Source organism: Myxocyprinus asiaticus, chromosome 25 (assembly GCF_019703515.2).
Source record: "Myxocyprinus asiaticus isolate MX2 ecotype Aquarium Trade chromosome 25, UBuf_Myxa_2, whole genome shotgun sequence".
Lineage (NCBI taxonomy): Eukaryota > Metazoa > Chordata > Actinopteri > Cypriniformes > Catostomidae > Myxocyprinus > Myxocyprinus asiaticus.
Window position 1 is genome coordinate 17353568 of NC_059368.1, and position 23901 is coordinate 17377468.

General features: G+C 38.6%; 1 protein-coding gene across 4 annotated transcripts in view; it reads right to left on the minus strand.

The window, feature by feature from the left end:
* The window catches only part of LOC127415759 (myelin transcription factor 1-like protein), an 81846-nt gene that overhangs the window by 21924 nt on the left and 36021 nt on the right, over positions 1–23901 (minus strand). For all 4 annotated transcript variants that reach the window (XM_051654637.1, XM_051654639.1, XM_051654636.1 and 1 more), the window contains 7 exons: positions 14529–14962; positions 11494–12516; positions 8953–9084; positions 8427–8517; positions 6325–6432; positions 5484–5704; positions 3293–3570 (listed from right to left, as the gene is read on the minus strand). In XM_051654637.1, coding sequence (XP_051510597.1) covers positions 3293–3570; positions 5484–5704; positions 6325–6432; positions 8427–8517; positions 8953–9084; positions 11494–12516; positions 14529–14962 — 2287 coding nt within the window. The remainder of the gene's footprint in view (positions 1–3292; positions 3571–5483; positions 5705–6324; positions 6433–8426; positions 8518–8952; positions 9085–11493; positions 12517–14528; positions 14963–23901) is intronic.

A 23901-nucleotide genomic window follows, 5' to 3' on the forward strand; every position in this document is an offset into this window, starting at 1 on the left:
AGTTTGCAGATGACACCACTGTCATAGGCCTCATCCGAGATAACGATGAGTCTGCATACAGAAGGGAGGTTGAACAGCTGGCTGTCTGGTGCAGTCAAAACAACCTTGAGCTGAACACGCTCAAAACGGTGGAGATTATTGTGAACTTTAGGAGGAACACCTCAACACTGACCCCCCTCACCATTCTAAACAGCATCGTGGCAGCAGTGGAGTCATTCAGGTTCCTGGGCACTACCATCTCACAGGACCTGAAGTGGGAGACACACATTGACTCCATTGTGAAAAAGGCCCAGCAGAGGTTGTACTTCCTTCGCCAGTTGAGGAAATTCAACCTGCCACAGGCACTGCTGATACAGTTCTACTCAGCGGTCATTGAGTCTGTCCTCTGCACTTCAATAACTGTCTGGTTTGGTTCAGCTACGAAATCAGATATCAGAAGACTACAAAGGACAGTTCGGACTGCTGAGAGGATTACTGGTTGCCCCCTGCCCCCCCTTCAAAAACTATACACTTCCAGAGTGAGGAAAAAGGCTGGAAAAATCACTCTGGACCCCACTCACCCTGCCCACTACCTTTTTGAACTGTTGCCTTCTGTCCGACGCTTCAGAGCTCTGAGCACCAGAACTGTCAGGCACAGGAACAGTTTTTTCCCTCAGGCTATCCATCTCATGAACAGTTAAATTGCCCCATTGAGCAATAACTATGTGCAATACACAGTTTAGTCTTTCTTATATTTATCCAACACATCCAACCTCCTCTGCCATTTCATTCCTCTGAAAAAAAAAAAACAACAAACATTTGCACTGTACATAACAGATTGTATTAGATTTGCACTACCCATGTGTATGTGTATATGTATGTATGTATGTCTGTACGTATGTGTATAATTATTTTTTATTATTATCTATGTCTTGCTGCTGTTTTTGTATTGTTTTTGTATGGTTGTACACTGGAAGCTCCTGTCACCAAGACAAAATCCTTGTATGTGTAAGCATACTTGGCAATAAAGTTCATTCTGATTCTGATTCTGACATAATACATTGCGACAAGCTCAGTGAAAAAATAAAACCAAGTGGGCGGACGAAGTGAGATAAATGTAGATTACATGTAATTCATTCAAAACTGTAAACTATTCATAAACAACTGTTCAAACTGATTAAAATGAACTCTTTTACCCAATAAATTAATGTCAATCTATTTAAATTAAATGGACTATTTTCCACAATATTTCCATCTATATTCGTGTGGCACATACAGTTTAATGCTCTACAATTTATGTAGAGCATTCCAAATCGGCCACTTCTGAGGTTCCATCTCTGTTAGGATTTTGCCTATGTCAGTAGGCAGTGAAACAGCTCACTAGACTTTGGAACAAACTGAGAGAGATTGATGCAGCGGGAATGATGACAAATGAGGAGGGGTACATTGGAGCATATGGGAAATGATGGGAGGAGAATGGAGGATGGAGTGATAAAAGATAGAAAATGAGAAAAGAGAGAGGGAGCATCTTCTGTGCACTGCCCTACATCTCCATGCACAGCTGCTTATTATTGAAGAGCCATACAGTTCCTCACCTCTGTCCCTCATTCTCTCTCTCTCTCTCTCTCTCTCTCTCTTTCTCTCTTTCATTCTCGCTCCCACTCCCAGCCTGCTGCCTCGCTGTCCTTAAAGAGAGGTCACTGTCTTTCCCATGTACCCAGAGTGATGCTGGGAGAACAGACCAGGCCTGGTCCACAGCTGAAATTAACATTAATTCTACCCATCTCAGTGAAACAGAAAGTAGGGACACCACTACCCCAGTGCAGGGTTATTATAGTTTTGAATTTTAAGTTTTAAAATTTTAAGTTAAGTTTTTTAAAATAATTTTTCCATTTCAATTTAGTTTAGTCAGGAAGATTTCTGTCAAATGAATACTTTTACTTATAGGCAAATTGAAGCAATCTGTTGGTGTTGGTGATGTGGTTCTTTTCTGGACAAACTACAAGCCCATGCGTGGACAGAGCAGGGAGAGCAGAAAATCAAACCTCCCAGGGGTAACAGAACAGATCCAGCAGAACAATATTACAACATGGTACAATTTTTGCACGTTTTCAGACATTGTACAATTGGTCATTTGCATAATATAGATTAAATAGACACTTCATAAAACTTCAAATATTTAACAAGTTTGTAAATTAAGAACATGAACACATTAAATATACGGAGACTTACAATATATTGTGAATCTGGAAGAGCACAGATTACAAGATAGAACTAAAAGCAAAGAGCTGTCAGACAAGAAGTGGAGCTGGGGATGGAGGAGGGTGTAAAGAGCAATTTGCATCCATGCAATGGAAAGGCAGCTTTGGAAAATTTGAAACTCTTTATCACTGATTATTTTTTCAGACTAATCTATCATGCCTCAGCTACTGAAGAAATAACCGCATTAGGAATACTTGGCAGAATCAGTTGTAAGATTGTTAGTTTTAGTTTAGTTTCAGTTTTTTTTTTTCAGTGTTTACTAGCCTCAGTGTAGTTTTTATTTTAGTTTTAGTATTTTTGGGCTTCCGAAATTAATGTTCTAACTCATTTAATGTAACATGTTTTAAAGAGTTATACTTCTCATTGTCATCTAGTGTTATTGCTATCTAGTGGCATTTTCATGTTTAATTGTCCGGTTGTAAAGGTTTAAATATTTTATAATATGCTATGTATTAAAAACTACATTTTATTTGTGGTCATTTTTATTTTAGTTACAGTCATGCAAATTTATTTTTGTTTAGCTGCAGTCAACTAAAATGTTTGAATTTAACTTTAATTTTAATTTTCATAATTAATAACACAGCAACAGCTTTCCTGCAGCTAGCAGCTTCCTATGGAATACTCCAATACTGTGCAGTCATTATCACTGTACATATTATCTCTGAAATAGATGTGTTATAAATGCAGTCAGGGCTTGCTCAGACCTTTAGGCTCATATGATGACCCTGAATCTAGCAGAGAACACCTGCAGGAGCTCTCAGAGGCACCACTGTCATTCACCATGTAGCATATGTGATATCACACCCAGTACAAATGAGCTCAGTGTTACAATAACTGCATACAGAAAATGAAAAGAAGACCAGAGGTTTGCCTTGCATAACACTAAACTGGCATGCCCTCTTTTTGGCACACTACCTTTAGAATCACAAAGCACAGTCGTACTGGGAAAGGTAAGGGTAGAGAAACTGACAATTATCGAAAGTGATAGAAAGAAAGAGATAATATTAGCTTAAACAAGTAAGGAAATGGCGGAAGTGTAGTCGACCCTCACCTGTTCCAGGAGCTCGGGCCCTTTCCCGGTCAGGCTCTGGGGCATCTCTCTGCAGCGTGTGGACAGGTTGAGGATGGCGGTGGCGGCCATGTGGGCGGCTTCCATGTCGTGCGTATAGTCGAAGCTGCTCTTGCTGCAGGTGCTGCTGGCACTGCTTCCTCCCCCCCCACTGCCTCCTCCTCCCCCTCCTCCTCCACAGCTGAGACTGCTGCTGCTGCTGGGAGCGTAGCTGCTCGTAGTGCTGCTGGCCGGGCTTGAGGTCTTACAGTAGCGCTTGGCTGCAGAAACACACGCATATGCCATGGTCACATATGCATAGGCTGCATGCACTAACTAATGTGGTCACAATGGCTGACAGATTTTAAAAAAGAGCAAAAGTCCAGAGACAGACAGAAAGATAGACAGAAAGACACCTACAAATCCGCCTTATTAGTTGATATGATGTTCCATGATGAATGCTGTGAGGAATTGAGTATGAGTAAGGAGAGAGAGAGTGGAGGAGAGCAGAAGAGGGGGGAGAAAATGGTGTGAGCGTATCTAGGATTCACGGTGAGGGCTACACATTATTAACAGAAAATCTAAGACCTGTACTAAAAGCATTTATACAGCATTTCTTTTTTTTATAGCACAAAAAGGAAAATCCACTTTCACAGACAAACCCTGCATCCAGACCAAATATCTGAAGGTAAAAAATCTGTTTACGTTTTTATACCCCAAAATTGGACGGGGATGAATCCAAGTGACTTAACAGGTGCTAAAATAAAGTATATATCACTTATTCAAGATTTATACCATTCTCCTATTTGATCTTATATTTTTCATTTTACATTGAGACAAATAGCAATGCTGTCATTACAACTAAACTGACTGTAACTAAATGATGTTGCCAACTGAGTCTAAATGAAGTGCAGTTAATTCCTAACATTAATTAAATGTTTTTCTCATTCATTTTTTTTTCAATGCTTAATTTTCTTCATTTGTCTCATTTATCAAAAACTACATTTCTTTGATAAACCATACAGCAAAGAACATCACTTGCAAAAATGCTCATTAATTTCAGAGATATGGTATGTGTTCTGATTTCAATAACGCTGTCTATATTATCACTGCAGGGCATGCTGTAATGCTCCTTATGGGCAATCAAGATTGTCCTGATGTAATAACCATGAGTTATAATGAAAATGAGTTATTTTCAGCACCGCTAATGAAACCATACCAAAATATCCCACCGAATTCTGTTGACAGGAAATCTCTACAATTTCTGGCATGGGCGTGAAATCAACTGCTACCATTTGGAACAAAATCATTCCAGTTAATTTAATTCCTTCACAAATGTAAGTGCACTCATTTATCAAGACCAAGACTGCAGTTGGGATCTACAATGCTGCACATTGCCCAAAAGAAAAAGAACAAATCTTCAGATTTGAAGCTTGCACCAAATCGGAGACAAACAAGGACAACAACAATATTCTGGCATCATTTAAACATCTTTGACCCCAGTGTTATGCAATATTTAGCCTCCCATGAAATCCCATTCCCCTAGGACCCCTAAGAGATTTTATGTGCCTGATCAGAAATACAACAATGTCGCTTAAAGATTTATGTAGTTTTAATGACGAAAATACATCAGTTAATGCTGTGTAAGCTACTGTATATGACATATCTCATGATATAACCAACAAATGGTCAAATCAAACACCTAATGCATACACATTTTTTCTTTTTTAAAGTGATGACAGTGTCTTAATAAATTAGCATCATTGTCAGCCAGATTTTATGCTTTTTTTATGCTTTATGCATATCAGAGATCTGCATTTGATGGTCAGAAACAATCATCCAACCATCATTAATTTAAAGGAGCTGCATGCAAATTACGGGTCCCATCACTGGGTCTGTGTACCTAGGTTATTAATCATTTCAGAACCCAATAAGTAGAGTAGGCTTTCCAATAAAGAAGGACTGAACTCTACGACTGGCTGTGAAAAAAACAAAAAAAATCAAACTAAAGCTTTTAATAAAAGATGGCCTTCAATTCAAAAGAGAAAATAATATATTTTTTAATGGACTTTTTTAAAAGACTGTGAGGAGGTCTGGTAGATTTCCATTTGATCTTCTAGCGAAAAAATAGTTTATCAACTCTGACTGTTGCCAACTTCTATATCAGAGGAACAAATAATAAAGACAAGCTAACCATCATATCCTTTGGGTGAGGTGTCTCGCCCATGGTTCTTGGGCATGAGGGACCTCTTGCCGTAGGCATGAGGCTGGTTGTCATAACTGCTGCCATAGTCAAAGCTGGTCTTGGAGTACTTCTCCAGCTCCTTGGCCAGGTTGGATCGCGGAGTACTGGTGGGGACGTTATTTTTGTACCCATACTGTGGAATCTCCAGCTGTTTCACAAAGCACATAGGCCTGGAATGCAAAAAAATTTAATAAAAATAATAATAATAAAAATAAAATAAATAAATTAAAAAAAAATGGACAAATGCAAATGAACCAACACTGGGTATCACTAGACTCTACATACTGTTCATTTGACTAAATACATCATTGCTTGCTTAGAACAATAGAAAGGCCAATAAAGGCAGAAATCAATCCTTTTTGAGCTGCTTCAGAACAATTTGTTTTGTGAAAAGTGCTATACAAATAAATTGTGTAATTTTTTTTTACGTTAAAATATTTTCTACTGTCCCAGCTACAATTATAGGCAAGACATGCATTTGCTGATTCCCAAGAAAAGCGTAAAATGGCTTTGTGGCACTATCAAAACATTGCTCTGTTTGTTTAAGCATCCCCGACCATCCCTGCATTGGCTCAGCCAATGCTGTTTGAGTTTGGGACAGGACAATCTGTTTTTTGACCGATGGCAGATGGGGTGAGTGTTTAGGAAATCCGTTTGAGAACAGTCATTATTTTTGCAATTCCATTCAGTGATGCTAGTGGTGCAGAAATGACACACTTCTCAATTGAACTGAATTAATATAGTGTTCCAACACTAAAAGTTGTAAAAAAGGTCAAGGGTGAAGCAATACCTCAAGACACGATCTGATGCCTGGTTGGACTTGGAGCTTTCGCAGGAGTGATGTTTCTCCTGAACCTTTGCCATCTTCTCAGCTGCAGCTATAGGACATCCCGAGAGACTGTAACAGCAGCAAAGCAATTTATGTAGTGTTAACATTACGTTTCATACAGCATGTAAGGGTACACATGCTCAAACAATGACACTTTACCTAGCAGAAAGCAGAACTTGAAGAACAAAGAAAGATATGAGGGAATTCATAATAATAGCATATGGAGACAAGACTGTCAGAGAGAACAGTCTGCTTTTTATGACATTCTCTCAATACTGACTTCCAAAATGTTTGTAAAATCCTAGTATGCGTATGTGCAGTACATGGGGATGTTTTTGTATTAATTATTCATTTCATGTGGCCTAGTTCTATAGTATGAAGGCAAAGCTTTGCAGATATCTGCTGGGCATTTCTGGCTGGCTGGCTTTAGAAAGCTCCTCACAGTGAGATACCGCAGTCATTTCAGTGAGACACACAAGAACAAACTGAGCTTCAGAGCATCCAGCTACGCTTCCTTGCTCTCCTCTTATTCCTCCTTTCTTTCTCTTCTCCCTTTCTTCCTTTCATTACTCTATCTCACTTTACATTTGTTTATTCTTTACTTTTACCTACTTTCTGTCTAATTTCTTTCTCTCTATGTGTATTTCATTGAATGGTTTGCCTTGGAACACCCTTCTGTTGTTATCGAATGTTCTTATAATTAACGAAAACTTAAAACAAAAACTAAATAAAAACAAATTGTTGACTGAAATTATAATACAACATTACTGGGAAAAACTGAAACTAAAATGCATTTTCATGACTCCAAAATGAACTAAAATTAGATAAAAATGACTAAGAATGAATTTTAGTTTCATTTTTGATACATAGTATATTATAACATTTCAAATCTTTACAACCTGCCTTCATTAAACATGAAAATGCAAAAGATGATTAAATGATATCAGTTAACACATTAACCTTTGCCCAAAAATACTAAAACTAACATAAAAACGATATACAATAAAGAACAAAAATGAAACTGAATCAAAATGAAAAAATAAATAAAAATAATACAAATAGTCATAGAAGGAAACTCAAAATAAAATCAAAACTAAATTGAAAGGACAAACTGAAAATAAAACAGAAATAAAAACTAAATAATTCAAAACTATAACAACCCTGCATATCATTTGCAATTTTTTTATTGTCTTCGGGTAATGTAAAATATATTCAGTCATACTCAGAAAAAAATACAATAAGAAATACAAAAATCACTTACGAACGCACACACACACACACACACACACACACAAAATACATTCTCAATTAAAACACTGTCATTTTAGAAGCACATGAAATGTACAAGCACAGGCACTCGTTCATTTAATGGAATAGAATGTGTGGTGAGAGAAGGACTGCTGTCGCTATGCTGTGTTGCCATGACAACCACGAGATGAGGAATGTGTAGACATACCATATATATATACTGTACAAGTGTGTTACATTGCCCTATTATACATTTTGTTTTGCTCAGCTTAACCCATCAAACAATGTGTATATGTGTGTGTGCTCGTCCCATAGGAGCTGTTCCATATAACATGGCCTGCAGCAACTTTGGGTGGAGTCTGCATCTGTCTGAATGCACACCATATGCACATAGACGCACATCTACACTGCATAACTGTGAATGTATATATATATATATATATTCTAAAATCATTGTCTTACAAATTATGTTTTATTTTGAATGGGTTTTATTCACCTAAGAAAAATTTTAATCTGAGCTACAAGTATCAATGAGCACAAAGCAGCTTGCTCCAGGTGAGAATCGAGTGGAATTTCTGGTCTGAATGCCAAAAGTGGCAATGTGCAAGCAAAATATTTGAACCTGGAACTGTTTCAAAGACCCAGCCAAACAACGTAACAAACAAATCAGTATCTCTTGTCCTTCCTGAAAGCAAGGCTCCATCTAAATCCATGTATTCTTCATATTCCCTGTATAAAGTGTGTACAATGACTTGAACATCAGACCCCACAGTGCCTCCAGTGGCCTTCTTTCCACATCCCTGCCAGCCACTCACCTGCGGTGGGAGTTCCTGTTGCTATTTACATGGCCACGTCCCGAGCAGCCAGGCGTAGGGCACTTTAGAACATTCTCATACATTGCAAGAACTTGGACAAACAGAGAGGAGAGGGTGAGAGAAGGTTAGAAGGATCCAGAGTGAGTATGAAAGCCTTGTGTTCCATTAAGCAGAATGGGCTCAGTGACAACAGCATGCACATGCTTCTTAAGAAATGTTCCAGCTGAAATCAGTTAATCATAAAGTTAATCACGGCCAGACCATATGGTGAAAGAAGAATCTAGGCATGCAATGTGTTAATGGCATGCATGTTGAGTCTAGCCATTAGATTGCCTATGACACATCCTGCAGAGCTATGTCTCGGGGCCTGCAGTAAATTGACTCATCAGAACCAGTCTGTGACATGCTCCTCATCCAGTTAGAGGCGTGGAAAATCATGCCCACAGCACAGGCAGCACATTTAAACACACATATTGGGTTCAAACACATTTTATCAGGTGCAAATGACTGTCCAAATTAGACTTACTTTCTGGTGGAACACGGTCTTTGTGGGGGCAGCCAGACAGGCTTCGATGGTGAGGATACAGCCCAGTGACATGGCCTGTGCCATCACAGCCCGGGGTGGGACATTTGCTTTCTTTTTTCTCTCCCCTCGAGTCTGCAAGCAAAGATGTTTATTAGCATATCCTATTACAGTCGCAGTAAGCGAATCCCATTAATCTGCTTGATTCTTTGAGATATCATTTATGCTCCAGTAACAACTATTTTCAAACACTGTCTGTTTGCTTTGAAATTGGACACAGGATAAGGAATATAACCTCAATGAGACCTGTGTTGTGTACACCTGGCTTATCAACTAAGTTTGGAATGTGTGTCTCTGTTGCTCTCTAAGAGACAATCTGCACAATTCTTGGTTTTTGATGCCGTGCAGTTTAATATTTTAATAAAGGTTTGAAAGGTAAGAGAGAATGCATGTGTTTGTGTCAAAATTAGATACGATCCGTGTTGAATTCTTAAATCAATGGGGGATAAAAAGAATATTCCGGGTTCAATACAGGTTAAGCTCAATCGATAGCATTAGTGACATAATGTTGATTACTACAAAAATAAATTTAGACTTTTAGATTTTCTTAAAACAAAGTAAAAATCTGGTTTACAGTGAGGCACTTACAATGGAAGTGACTGGGACCAATCAGAAAATTTTAAAATACTGTTTCACAAGTATAGCCACAAGATGTAAACAATATGCATATATATGCATGCAATAACATGAATTTAGTGTAATAAAGTCACTTTATATCCAATTTTACAACTTTGTTGCCATGACGACGTAGACCATAAACCCTAAAACCATTGTAAAAATAACAATTCAAACAACTTCAAAGCTCAAATAATACACAAGTTTTAACAGAAGAATCCATGTAAATGCTTTTAGAAAATTAACGCTTCACATTTCTGCCTTTAAACCATTCAAAAATTGGCCCCAATCACTTCCACTGTAAGTGCCTCACTGTAACATCGATTGTTGCTTTTTTAAAGAAAAGGAGGGACAAGTCAAAATTATTTTTGTGGTAATCAATATTGTGCCACAAATGCTGTCAATTTAGCTTAATTTGCATTGAACCTGGAATATTCCTTTAAAGGGTTAGCTCGCCCAACAAGATGAAAATTCTAAATGAAAATGTACTCACCTTTGTGTCATTTGAAACACATATGACTCTCTTTCCTCTCTGGAGCACAAAAGGGGATGTTCTGCAGAATGTTAGGGACTGTCTCAGTCACCATTCACTTTCATTTTATGGAAAAAAGATGAAATGAAAGTAAATAGTGACTGAGATTAACATTCTGCCTTGTCTTTTGTATTCCACGGAAGAAAGAAAGTCATACAGTTTGGAACAATATAAGAGCGAGTCAGAATTTGCATTTTGGGGTAAACTATCCCTTTAAGGAAAACTTGGTATGTCACTACATTTAAGTTTATGCATTTGGCAGATGCTACTAGCCAAAGCGACCTACAATGCATTCAAACTATACAGTTTATCAGTACAAGCGTCTTCTGTAATATTCCTCCCTCCTTTATTAGCCAAAAACAACTGTTGTAGAATTCCAATAAAATGCAATAATAATAATAATGCTCCCTGTCAGTCAGAACATTGAGATTGCTCAGCATGTTTAATAAAGACACTCCAATAATTATTGGCAAGAATATTTTCTAGAGACAAAATGTGAATTCATGGTGTAATTCTATAATTACTTGACCTTTTGAGAGTTCCAGGACTTGCTGTGTTCGTGTATTGAAAATAACATGAAGCTGCTCTACGATTGGCTGCACAGACACACTCTCTCAGATGGAAAATACAGTGCAAATGGAAATTATGGAGCAAATGGAAGGAAATGAAAAAATACAATGCCGTCTGAACAGCGAAAAATTATGACCCATTTAATGTACTAGCCAGAAAGAGTGGTTAGGTTGTATAACTAGAGGTGATCTGAGGATCCTTAGCACCATAACTACTGTTTGTTAAATGCAAAACTGATACGCTCTTGTAGCTCTGATGGGTAATAGCTGTGCAAATTAGAGATGATGGCTCACTCCCAAAGGTAGTGGGTGTGGATTGGAAAGGATTTGAAGAAATAAACCATGTATGGGATCCAAGGGATGAGATTTGCTTTCCTAACGGGCCGTGCAGATTGCCATTACTCATGCCTGACAAGGTAAGTCTCTGATGTTATCCTGCCAGCCTACTTTAGCGACATAAGCTGTTGTCACTATAGAAGTTTACTAGTGTGACCTGAGTGTTTAAAACAAGCCCTCATAATGGTTCTCACCACAGTGACCCATGGTCATCAATGTCATCAGTGCAATTTGTTACCAAATGTTTAAGGGGTACTTTACCCAAAACCCCGAAAATTTTCAGCTATCAGCTATCCCTTTAAAATAAATCTGCAACAGCTTTAAGTGTGGTGGTGGTATGTTAAAAAAATTACATTAATATTGCAAGAATCTATATTCAAGCAGTTATGTCCTTTAAACAACAAAAGGGAATTACATGGGTTTTATTTTTACCTTTAGGGTAATATGCTCTTTTTGAGCCATCATGATGGAGTCGGGCCCTGCGTTCTTCTGCACCACTGCTCTGCCTTGGGCTGTGCTCTCCATGAAGGCGCTGATTGTCCCTCCGAGCCACCATCTGTTCTGATGCCATTCTGTCTCGCATAACCTTGGCACGCTCCGATTCGAGAGCAATGGCCTTTTCCAGCAGGGACAGGTTGCCTTTAGTCATGTCGAAAGCTTCATCTGAACGTTCAGAGGCCACCGACATAGTATCCTCGTCCCCCTCCTGGGCACAACTAGAGGGGTAGCCTCTGGAAGCTGGGCTGAGCTGCTCCTCAAGCTTCATCAGATTGACCATATCAGAATAGTTCCTCTCAAGGGGTCTCTGCTGGTCCATGTGGCAGCTGTCATACCTGGGTATGTGATGCAATGGAGGCTGATGCTGATGCTGATGCTGATGCTGATGCTGATGCTGATGTTGCTGCTGCTCGACCTGGTGCTCCATTGTGTGTCGCTCAGACGGTTGGGTCTTGCTTAGTTTCTGGGCCAGGTCGAAGCACTGGTTGCGTAGACACTCCAGGCTACTGAGGCACACCTCTTCCTCACTCTCCTCTGCCTGTCCACGGTCGTTAGCATGGCCAGCTCCACCAGCATCTCCAGAGTCTGGGTATCCATCGTCGGGCAGCACTGCCCCATGACCCTGAGCCAGAAGCTTCAGGGAGTCCACTGTCTCCCGTACCACGTCACTATCCAGGTCGACACTCAACTCTCCCTTCAGACCTCCATTTTCACTCCCTTCATCATCATCCTCGTCATCATCCTCTCCTGCACTGTTAGAGGAGTTGCTGTTCATCTCCGACTCAGTCATGGCCTGGTAGGCAGCATCCTCTGCAATTTTACCCAGGTTCAGCAGGGACTTGGCCACCAGCTCATCATAATTCTCGTACTCCTCATTGTTCATGCTGTTGTTATTGTTATTGTCCTTCTCAACCATTTGATTGGATTTTGATTGTCCACCACTAGAATAATTGTCCTCTGTAGAGAAAGGAGAAAAAATTATGGAATACATTTCTAGCAAAGAAGTACATGAGAAAAATTAAAGAAGACATCTGCATTAAGGTTTATGGACATTTCCTGAACAAAACCAATACAGCGCAACAGTCTGGTTCCAGAAGTTAAATTCCCATTATAGTTTTTTTCCATAGGGGAATTGATTATTAACGATAACTTTTAACTTTCCATGTGTTACCAACATTTCTCATGTGTTTACCATGGCCTACCATGTGCTCTGAGGTTGTTAATCGATGGTACATGCTTACGTTGAAGCCATCAGTCCACATTATTTCAACTTCATAATTAAAATTTTTTGTTAAATAGGGAAATCCCTGGTGAAGAACTACACTAACTTTGAATTCTGAAGAGAAAGAGAGTTGTGGTCAAGAAAGTCTCCCTAAACTCTAACTATTTATACACAGTATATATTAATTTTTAAATATATTGTTTCTATATTTATAATCAATAACTTAAAATCAATTGTTTTTTTATATTTCCATTGTTTTCAATTTGATTACATCATTCAAAATGCTTCATGTGATTGTAGTTCATTTCCTTATAAAAGACGCTAAGTACACAGTATTGTGCCTTCGTCTTTTTGTCCAATTTTCAAATACTTTGATTCAAGTCAAAGCTTGTAATCTTGTGATTCACCCCAGAGCTGCTTGGTTTGGTTCATGAATTAGAATGCTTTTATAAAGAATTTAATGAAATCCCTTTGGAAAAAAAAAAAAAATGTGAAAAACACTTACAGATCAACTACGACTGAAAAAGTGGATGGGCACTGTTGCGCTCTATAGCTTTAAAATATATCCTTGAATATGTGGTGCACTAGGGCCTTTCATTCTATTTCTAAAGCAAGGGGCTTGTCTCCCAATGCGCCATGATAAATTCACAAACGAAATGTCAGGCCTCTCTGTAATCTGAAGCGGTCTGAACACTATCATTATGAAAATGTAACATCTCATGAATTATAGCACTGATGCAGCAAATCTAAGACAAATGTCATGCCATGGTTTCACTTACAGCTTGATGACACAGGTAAAAAATGTATTCAAATAATCAAATGCAATTTAGTAAGATGGTAACAGCCACTATGTCACTGAAATATTCTTTGAGTACCCTGCAAGAGAAACCAATGAATTTTAGAGAGACTGCAATATGGAAATATGGTAGGCGGCACATGAATCACCAGACGGCATTTTTAAGTTTCACAAGACATATTCATGTTCCTTAACATGTAAGCAGCACTGGCTGCTCTGAATGCCTCTCAACTGTGCTGAAAAGATTTAAGTGTTGCCAGAATTTGGGACAGAGGCGGATAAGACTGCAGGGATAAGCAAAGGATGAGGTACTCTGTTTCTGGTGCCAGAAATATCCTCAGGAGGAGCCCATTTCCACCCAGGAAGGGTTGGGGGGGCTGAGTGTATTTGACACCTCCTGGAACATTAGTGGGCATGTGTGGAGGGGGTCCAAAGTTAATAACTCAGAGAGCCTCTTCTCTCCATTACTCTGGAAGCACTGTCACAAGCGATTGAGGACACCAGAGAATGAGGGTGAGACACATACTAAAGAAGCAGTCACATCTGCTTTCCCTCAATTTCGAACGGGGAGGTAGAACGTTCCTGGCTGTAAAATCCACATTAATTAGAAGGGCTGACCATTCTCTGCAGGCTTTATGCATATTTAATTGCGATTCAGCAAATTACATATATGACTTGAAACTAAAACAGGCAATTTGAGAAATAAAACAGATGTAATAATAGTGACTTTAATGACTGCACATTCCATTCTTGAAATGGATTTCAATTATAATCTGAAATGTCTGTTGACCTACAATAAACTGTCCTTGATTCATTTTTCATGAATTATACTACATTATGTGTCAAAGGAACTCAATGTCTTTGTTCATAAAATTCTCCTGACCTCTCTCTTTGTAAATCGTAATTGTTTCACATTACAAATCAAGTGCCCAGACTGCTCCCATCTCTTACCTTGCTGATGACACTGATTTTCATAGTATTCCTCATCCTCATGCTCATCTTCATCTTCCTCCTCATCTTGCTCTTCTTCCTCTTCCTGCTCTTCATCATCGCCATCCTCCTCCACTACTTCCTCATCTTCTTCTATCTCTTCCTCCATCTGCTCTTCCTCCTCTCTCTCCACCTCCCCATCCTCATTGTCTTCCTCTCCAGCTTCCTCATTGTCATCCGAGCAGTCCTCTTCTTCATCATTTTCCTCTTCTTCCACTTCATCTACTTCTTCCTGTTCCCCCTCTTCTCCTTCCTCCATTATCTCCGGCTCATAGCTTTCGTACACGGAGGGCTCTCCATCAGTCATAGTTAGAAACGGACTCCGTTTGGAAGATGGCTCCTGTGGAGGTTTCTCTTGGGTTTTCCTTTTCTTAGCCAAGGGGCATCCATAAACACTGCAAAAAAAAAAAAAAAAAAAAAAAAATATATATATATATATATATATATATATATATATATATATATATAAATCCATTACACTCAATATTTCTCAATGTGTGTGCTTTAAAATGACCTTGAATGCCTGAGGAGTGTCTGTGCCAGAGCTCGACCCTCAGAGATAAGAAGTATTCAAATTGTTTAAGACATAGCATGGCATTAATAACCACTGGCACATTTATTCATGTAAATGCATGTGCTGCTTGAACTCTAGTCCCACAAGACAGTTCTATTCCTAAACTGCCCAGACTCATTTATGAGACTTATCCTCCAAAATATAAACAAGGCAAAGCCCTAGCCCTCAATTACACAAATCCCATAATAATGATTTGCTTTTGAAAAATTCAATTTTAATTGCACTAAAACAGCACTTGCAATTATATGTGGTTTGAATGTAGCATCCATTGAATCAATTATGAAATTTTCATATAAAAGACTGTGGCATCAGAAAAATGTTGAAGGTTGTTGGAGTGGGGAGTTTTGACCACTTTTGACCAATTCAATGACATGTTGACCTTTGTAATGTGAAATATGTGATAAAGAAGAAAAGTGCAGGAAATATTATGTTTTGAAGATAATCTGGCTGCTGGGGACAATAATTATTGAATTGCTGAAGCAAAAAATCTATAATGCATAAAGCTGTCCATGTTTTTCATTTACAATGACTTCCAGAAACAGTTTAATACAATACTGTAAATGTTAGATATTATAAGGATGAAAGAACATAGTCGGTTTACTTCTGTGTATATTTCTGACGCCGGATTGGTTAATTATTTGATTCATTTAACCAAGCTTCCTTTATGGGTCATAACCTCAAACCTTCAGCTCAGTTTAGTGAAGAGATTTACAGCAAAGCAAAATAGGTTGCCTAGAATCCGGAAAACAAGTCATCACACACATTTTTAATGATACAAGGGCAATAAAGTCCTGGTGGAAAACACAAACGTGTGCTGTGTTTATAACCTCTGCTTACAGCTCTCATGCTTGGTCAAGGCTCAATGGACTGTGAAACATTCTAGATTCAGTTGCTCTATGTTGGTTGTTCTCCTCGTCCTGTTCATCCACGGATTCAGATTTCCTAAGGGGGCGTTCACACCAAAAGCTTTCTTGCATACATCTGTGCTGGTTTTTCAATTGTTTTCCTACGTAAACATGTGCTAGACTGATGTATTTGACCGTTGTGGCTTGTCTCACTGTTTTTTCAGTATCTCATACAGGAGCTCCGTGTTTTTAAGATGCTGTGTCAAGTTTAAATAACTTCAACTGTAAAGGCCTGAGTATACTTCGGTTGTCAGCGTTGCTAATCAATGGCGGTTTGGAGCGACGCCCCATTTTAGAGCAGCTCCAAAAAGTGGCGGGAGCTCCAAATCACCAGCAAAGATACAGGAAGCCCCTTACTTAACCCTTTCCCTAAGCCTAATCCTCTGTGGAGGAGTCGCCCCCTTTTGGAGTCAGTGCAACCCCCTTTTGGAGTAACCACGCCCCTTCAAGATAAATCACGCCCCATTTGGGAGATTCTGCCCCCACCTACTTGGATTTTCTCGACCCGCAGACGCAGTCCTCTTCTGTGCGCATCGTCGGCGCATGCGCCGGCCACTGACTGTACTAAAAGAGTATCACAATGCAGCTGTAGTGGCATGCGTCGAACGCGTTTGTATTCGCTCGCGGTCAGAAATGTATACTTTGTCTTTTATTACTTTTTTGCTGTTTGTCATGCAGTAACACATACAGTGAATGATGTATGTCGTCATGAAATAAGAGACCCTGCCTTCGCTATTCCAACATACAGTGGCGCAAAAACCATATATGCAAGGTATTCAACGCATAGGGGCGCCATGTAAAAGGGGGCGCCAGCGGCTCACTAAAGGTGGTGCAATTGGCCTTCTCGACCCCCTCCCCTCAACACTTGTAATGGATTTACCCCAGAAAGATTCTGAAAGCTTATGACACTATTTGAATGAGATCTAATATGAATTTATTAATATAGTTTTACAGTACTAACAATAACTGTGGTCTTTTGGCAACAGTTTCCTAAAATTGTATGGCATGAAATCGTTTTTAAACATCATAACCCAATAATGCATAAATAGGCCTATTGGTGTGAGATCCCCATTTTTCTTTTCTTTATTTGTCTGAACCAGGTGCTGTTTATAGAGGCTGTGCTTCTATGTGTTTTTTTATATTATCCAACACATCCTACCTCTTCTGCCATTACATTCCCTTGCACTGTACATAACCAATTTGTATGTAGATTTGCACTACATATGTGTATGAGTGTGTGTATGTATGTATGTATATTTACATTTATGCATTTGGCAGACGCTTTTATCCAAAGTGACTTTCAGTGCCCTTATTACAGGGACAATCCCCCTGGAGCAACCTGAAGTTAAGTACTTTGCTCAAGGACACAATGGTGGTGGGGATCGAACCAACAACTTTCTGCTTACCAGTTCAGTCCACTACACCACCACCACTCCATGCATATGTGTGTGTATGTATGTGTGCATATATATATATAGTCTATTGTGTATTCTATATATACTTTTTTCTTTTCAATATTTATCTATTTTTTTATTCAAGTTTAATTATTTTTTTAAAGTCTTGTTGCTGTTTTTGTATTGTTGTGTACTGGAAGCTCCTGTCACCAAGACAAATTCCTTGTATGTGTAAGCATACTTGGCAATAAAGCTCATTCTGATTCTGATTCTGATGTGGTGGTGTGTTGTGCGGGCATGCAGCCAGCATCGACTGTGTGGGTGAGAGTGTTCGCGAACGACTCAGAATGACCTTAGACACCTTTGCGTTTCCCACTGGCAGGCCATGCCAATTAAAATTCCACAGGTAATTAAACCACATTTGAATATGGGAGCGGTGGAGGCAGGCTTTGAGTGGGACTAAGGTAATTATGGCAGAGAGAGAGAGACAGAGAGATCTGCGAGCCTTTCAGAACTGCCAGGAGAAATAATGACTTCAGTCAGACAGCTCCTAGCGGACAAATCCTCTGATGAACTTAACTAATACCAGAAATGGCCAGAACATTAGCCTAGGTCTGCTCTGTTTGATCCAGAGCAACTATCATAATAATGGTGCAAATATTGCCCTCCTAGTGGTAAAATGATGAATGCGAATGGTTTTTACATCTGTTTCAAAATGTGAGATTATTTTTAATTAAAAGTCTTCAAATAGTCATTCTGTTGCAATGAGAGACATCAGATTAAGTAACAAAAATGTTTCCTCTTTGGTTTTAATTGGCCTGAATATCAAGGGCATGTTCAAGCTCTGCTCTATTGTTGTTCCTAGCTGCCTCGGCGTCAGGTACATTCTTACAGAGTGTGACACTATAGGACCGTTGAGGCGAATTCAGAAGCTACAGCTGGCTGTTCATGTTTGAGTTGCCATAGGAGCACACGGCTCCTTTGCGCTCCTACACTGCAGCATCCACAGGCATGCATAGCAAGGCGCTGTCACCATGGTGATCTCCCCCTCAGGAGTGGGATTTGCAATTTGAGCAGACAGACAGAGTGTGTGAGAGAGAGAGAGATCTGTGATTCTCAGCCTGACAGACATCTCCCCAATACCCTCCCTTCATTCCGCGCCCTCCCAAAAAGTAGAACAAAGGAGGTGCTGGTGTGGTGCATTCTGCAGGGCTCTGTCTGCTCTGCAGCTCAGTTCCCTTCTCTGTCACTGCGGTACCCGGTACCCCTCTGCCTCAAAACACAGCATACAATCACACTACCACACGCACACACTGTGAGGTTGTTTGTGGTGATTATGTCCTTGGCGATTCAATTTACTGCAGAGACTCGTGAAGGTTGACCCTAGAATGGGGTTTTAAATCTCAGTAGGGTCTTTGAAGGCATAAGATATGACTGCCATTCACACAGGTTCAGATCTCCATGAGATATCAGATGGCTGAACACGGGAAGCAGCAGAATGAAAGCTTTTTTCTGGTTGTTGCTTTAGGCTGGATTTGTTGTCGCCAAAATGTTTTGCATGTAGGGATGCACCAATATAGACAATTTTGGGCGCTAACACAAGGGTCAATGATGTGACGCTCATTTTTTTTTGTCCAGATCTATTAAATTATACAAAAATATGTTACAAATGTAATTCACATAAAACAATTACTCTTCTATTGTAAACATGCTTTCAATTGTTTAGTTAAAAGTAATTTGATCTTTTTTCTTAAAGTAAAAAATGTCATGCGGTGTAACTGTCCAGAGACAGAAAAAAAATCAAAGATACATTAAAAACTGAAATTCTTGAAAAAGAAATGTTGGCATGAGTAGTGCAGAATAATCTTTTATTATTATTTCTTTAAAAATTAAGCAATGAAATATGTTATTTTTAAAATATGATTAATATTTGAAAAACTATTTGATACAACTCAAAGTCATGTAGTGTAACCAACATCTATATAGCCATTTTGTTGTCATGTGACAATAAATAAATAAATAAAACAAAGAGGACCCTTTTAGATCCTCAAGACTGTTTGTGAAGTAAAAAATAAATAAATACAAATAATATCAATAAATATCAGTATTTTTACATTTTTAGGAAAAGGCATATTTTGTTCAGGTCATTTGGTGCAACCCCGAGAAGACTTGATATACTTGACTTACAAATTCATGATATATGTATTAAAATATATATATATATATATATATATATATATATATATATATATATATATATATATATATATATATATATATTCTTTTGAATAAAGGATTAATTTGTGTACACATTTATTCAAGGTGCAAGGAAAATATTTTAATACCTTTTACTTGATGGTTACACCACATAACATTTTTAAAGTCATTAAATCAAATTTTTAATTAAACAATTTATTTAAAAAAAATAACAAAATCTGTGAAACCAACATGGACTCAAAGATTACATTTTTACAAACTTGACACATTTTAAAATAGATTTGTAAAATATTTCTCATTTTTATTACCTTAGACAACCTTATTTGTCAATGACTCATAAACCTAAAGGGCAATATTTTATCACTCCTTTTTTCAGTCATTTCCACCGAACAGTGAAAATACAACAAGACGTGAAGTAACAGCCAACGACATCTGTGTAACACATACAAGAAAATAATCAGTAATCAGCCAATGTACAGTATATCGGTGGCTGATACACTGGTGCATTTCTAGTTGCATGGAAACAAACACATGGATACAGACACTTAGAAACTTGTATAGGGTTTAATGCTTAGCGCTTTCTGGCTACAGTTTATGAAAGAGGCATCTGGCACAGCCTCACAGTTAAATTAACAGTTTAGGCAAATTACAAACCACCAAGATAACAAACAAGCCCTCAGCATGTATAGCAAAGATAATCTAGAATGACTTGATAAGTGATGAAGCCAACAGACCACATAGACTGCATCCCGAAGACCCACCAAAAAACAGAGAGAGCGAGAAGGGAAGACAGAGAAAAAAATGCATGTGTCGCCCACACAGTTCAGAGCCCAGCTATTTGCATGCTGCTGCTGATTTACCGGCATACAAATATGATTTCTCCCTGTAACATACATCGAAGGTGTAAATTATGCTCTAAAGCTATAAAGGAATGCCGTCTCTAATCGTCCATCATACTAAATTTCAGTAGACTCTTTGAGATGGTATAAAGACAAAGAGATTCCATCAGCAGCTTTGTCTCAACAATGGAATGTCTGTGGCAACAATTCCATTGACTTCCATTCAGCCCAAAATACATTAATGCTGATAAATTCTCCATTAGTATCAACAGCATGTTACAATTCAGTGATTTTTAAGTAACAAGCAGATCCTTGTTATAGATATTTCTGATATTTTCTACCCTCAGAATAGTTTTGTTTACTGCATATTTTGAAAGTGGAACTATTCTATGTGAAGAAAAAAAAATAGAGATCAGTTCTTCATCAACTGAAATTATTCAGAATATGTTCAGAATAGCAGATGTTATCTGGACATTTGGGGTCTTTTGGTTTTTGTGGAGCTGTTGATGTTGAGGTCTCTCTTTAATTTGAACACCTTTTGACATTTAAACATCTTAACAAGGGGGAGTGAACATATTTTTTTATAAATGGCATTTTGAAGCACAACTAAACAGCTGTTTGATAGCAAAGTTAAATGGTTTAACTCATTACGGTTAAATTTTTTTGCAGTAAGAAAACTCTAAACATAATAGTGAACCATTCAGGTTGTTTCTCAATAAAAAGAATCTGTGCATGTTGTTTTAAAGAAATACACTATTAGGCTGTGTGCCCTGGCCAGTGTCCCAATGTAGCTTTGTCAATCCTGGTCTCCATATCGAACCTTATTTTTTAATAGCTAAAAGACATTCATCCTTCTCTCCTCATTACTAACAAAAAGTGAGCTCACTTGTCAAGCGCAATGGATTGTGCTCATTTTTGGAAATATATGCTTCCTTGCAGAAACAAATCAGCTTAAACCAGGGTGGTTTGCTGGTCTATAGCTGGTCTTCCGCCTGGCCAGACTGGTCTTAAGCTGGTCTAGCTGGTCCTACAGTCTGGTGAAACTGGTCTTAAGTTGGCCAAACTGGTTTAAAACTGTTCTAGCTGGTCTTCCAGCCTGGCCAAACTGGTCTTAAGATGGTCCAGCTGGACTTCCAGCCTGGCCAAACCGGTCTTAAGCTGGTCTTCCAACCTGGCAAAACTAGTTTTAGCTGGTCTAGCTGGTCTTCTAGCCTGGACAAACTGGTCTTAAGCTGGTTCAGCTGGACTTCCAGCCTGGCCAAACCGGTCTTAAGCTGGTCTTCCAACCTGGCCAAACTGGTATTAAGCTGGTCAAACTGGTTTAAAACTGGTATAGCTGGTGTTCCAGCCTGGCAAATCTGGTGTTAGGGCAAGCTGTTGTTTAGATGCTGGTCAGCCAGCCTGACTATCAGACAAGGGCCAAAAACTCCTCTAAAACCATCAAAATAGACCAGCTAACCACCATAGACTGGTTTAAGCTATGTATTTTTCAGCAGAGGCATCATTCATTTGCATTTATGAATTGTTGTAGATGTGAATTTTTATGTTGTCCACCACAGACTTTAGTAGAAAATGCTTTTTCCTTCTTTAGCCATGTATTGGCCTTCTCACACTTCACATACTCTAACAAAATATTTGAATTTCAGCATCTACAGTACATTGTTGGAAAAAAATACAATGGCAGATGAAAGAGCCTGGCATTAAACCTGTGCACTTTGGCTATCACAAAGAAGGGGCCACACTTTTGCAGAGCAGAGAAATGAGGCAGGGTGCTATATTGAGGAAAAAAAAGGAGAGAGAAACAGAGAGCAATTAGGAGAGTGTATGCAACTATACCATTCGCTAGCCCCTGCCACCAGCTCTTGGCAGAGCTCCCATTCTTTTAGTGAGTGCTACCTGTCAAGCCCTGAATTATACAGCCCTGGGCTTCAGCCTATGTGAGTCATCCATCAGATAGGGAGGGAAACAGGGAGGAGGAGAAGGGAGACTGGATGGAAGAGAAGAGCGGAATGAGAGAGGGATGGAAAGAGGGCTGCAGGAGGAGTAAGGGAAAGGTAGAGGAACAAAGAGACAGGTTGTGGGGAAGAGAAAAAGGAGGAGGAGCAGTGAGAGGAATAGAAAATAGGAAAGTGGAACAAGAGAGAGAGACAGATGGAGAGGAGGAGAGAAAGAAAGAGAGAGAGAGGGCACTAAACATGATCTGCACAAAGCAATTACTAAACCCTGTTAAAATCATAGCAGTCACACCTGTACTGACACATCCTCTTATTAAAAGCCTCAGCATTTGCTAAAAGGGCTACATTAAAATGGAGAATGAACAGACAACATGTTTTCAGGAAGAGTATTCATCACAGAGGGTGTTGAGGTGGGTATTTTTAGATGAGAAGAAAATGGCACATTAAAGGAAACCTCACACAGTTCTAAAATTGTATGGTACAGATGATGCACAGCTTGCATGAATGCAACACCATTAAACCATTGTGAGTGTATATCTGCTTTCTTTTTATTTAGAAGTGATTAAATTTATTCGATGTTAAAATACTTTCTCCTATCCCAGCGTAAACGTACATTATTTTATAATTAACACACCCTCGTGTTATTCCAAACCCATATTACTTTCTTTCTTATGCAGAACATAAGAGAAGCTCATTTATAGTGGCTCGTGTGTTCACACCACTGTGAACAAGCTTCTCTCATGTACTCATGAATGTGCAGCGGACATCAATATTTCTGCTGAAGGCTTGGAATATGACGCATGAGTAGCATAGACTACTTTTAGTCTATTATATTAGTATATTACACACCAATAATATCACTTTTGAAGACATAGATTTAACAACTGGAGTTTTATGGATTACTTTTATGCTGTTTTTATGTGCATTTTTGATCTTCAAAATGTTGGTACCCATTCACTTGCATTGTAGGGACCTATGCAGCTGAAATATTCTTCTAAAAATCTTTGTTTGTATTCAGCTGAAGAAAGAAAGTCATACACATCTGGGATGGCATGAGGGTGAGTAAATGATGAGAGAATTTTCATTTTTGGGTGAACTATCCATTTAAGTTTTAAAGTGAGTCATTATCAGCTGCCATTGTATTGAAAATATGGACTGGGATATTCATAAAAAAATCTACTTATGCTTTCCGCTTAAGAAAAAAGTCATATGGGTTCAGATAAATGTTCAAAGACAATTTTCAATAAAAAATTCTAGGTTGGTTTTCCCAATAAATGTAAATACCGTGGTTCTGTGGTGATATTAAAACTTGTTTAAAAACAATCATTATTTTTGCAATTCCATTTGGGGACATTAATGGTGCAGAAATTACACACTTCACCTTTAAGCACAACGAATATAACAGAACACAGGTGTTTCTAGGTTATTTTTAAACTGACATGGAATCTAA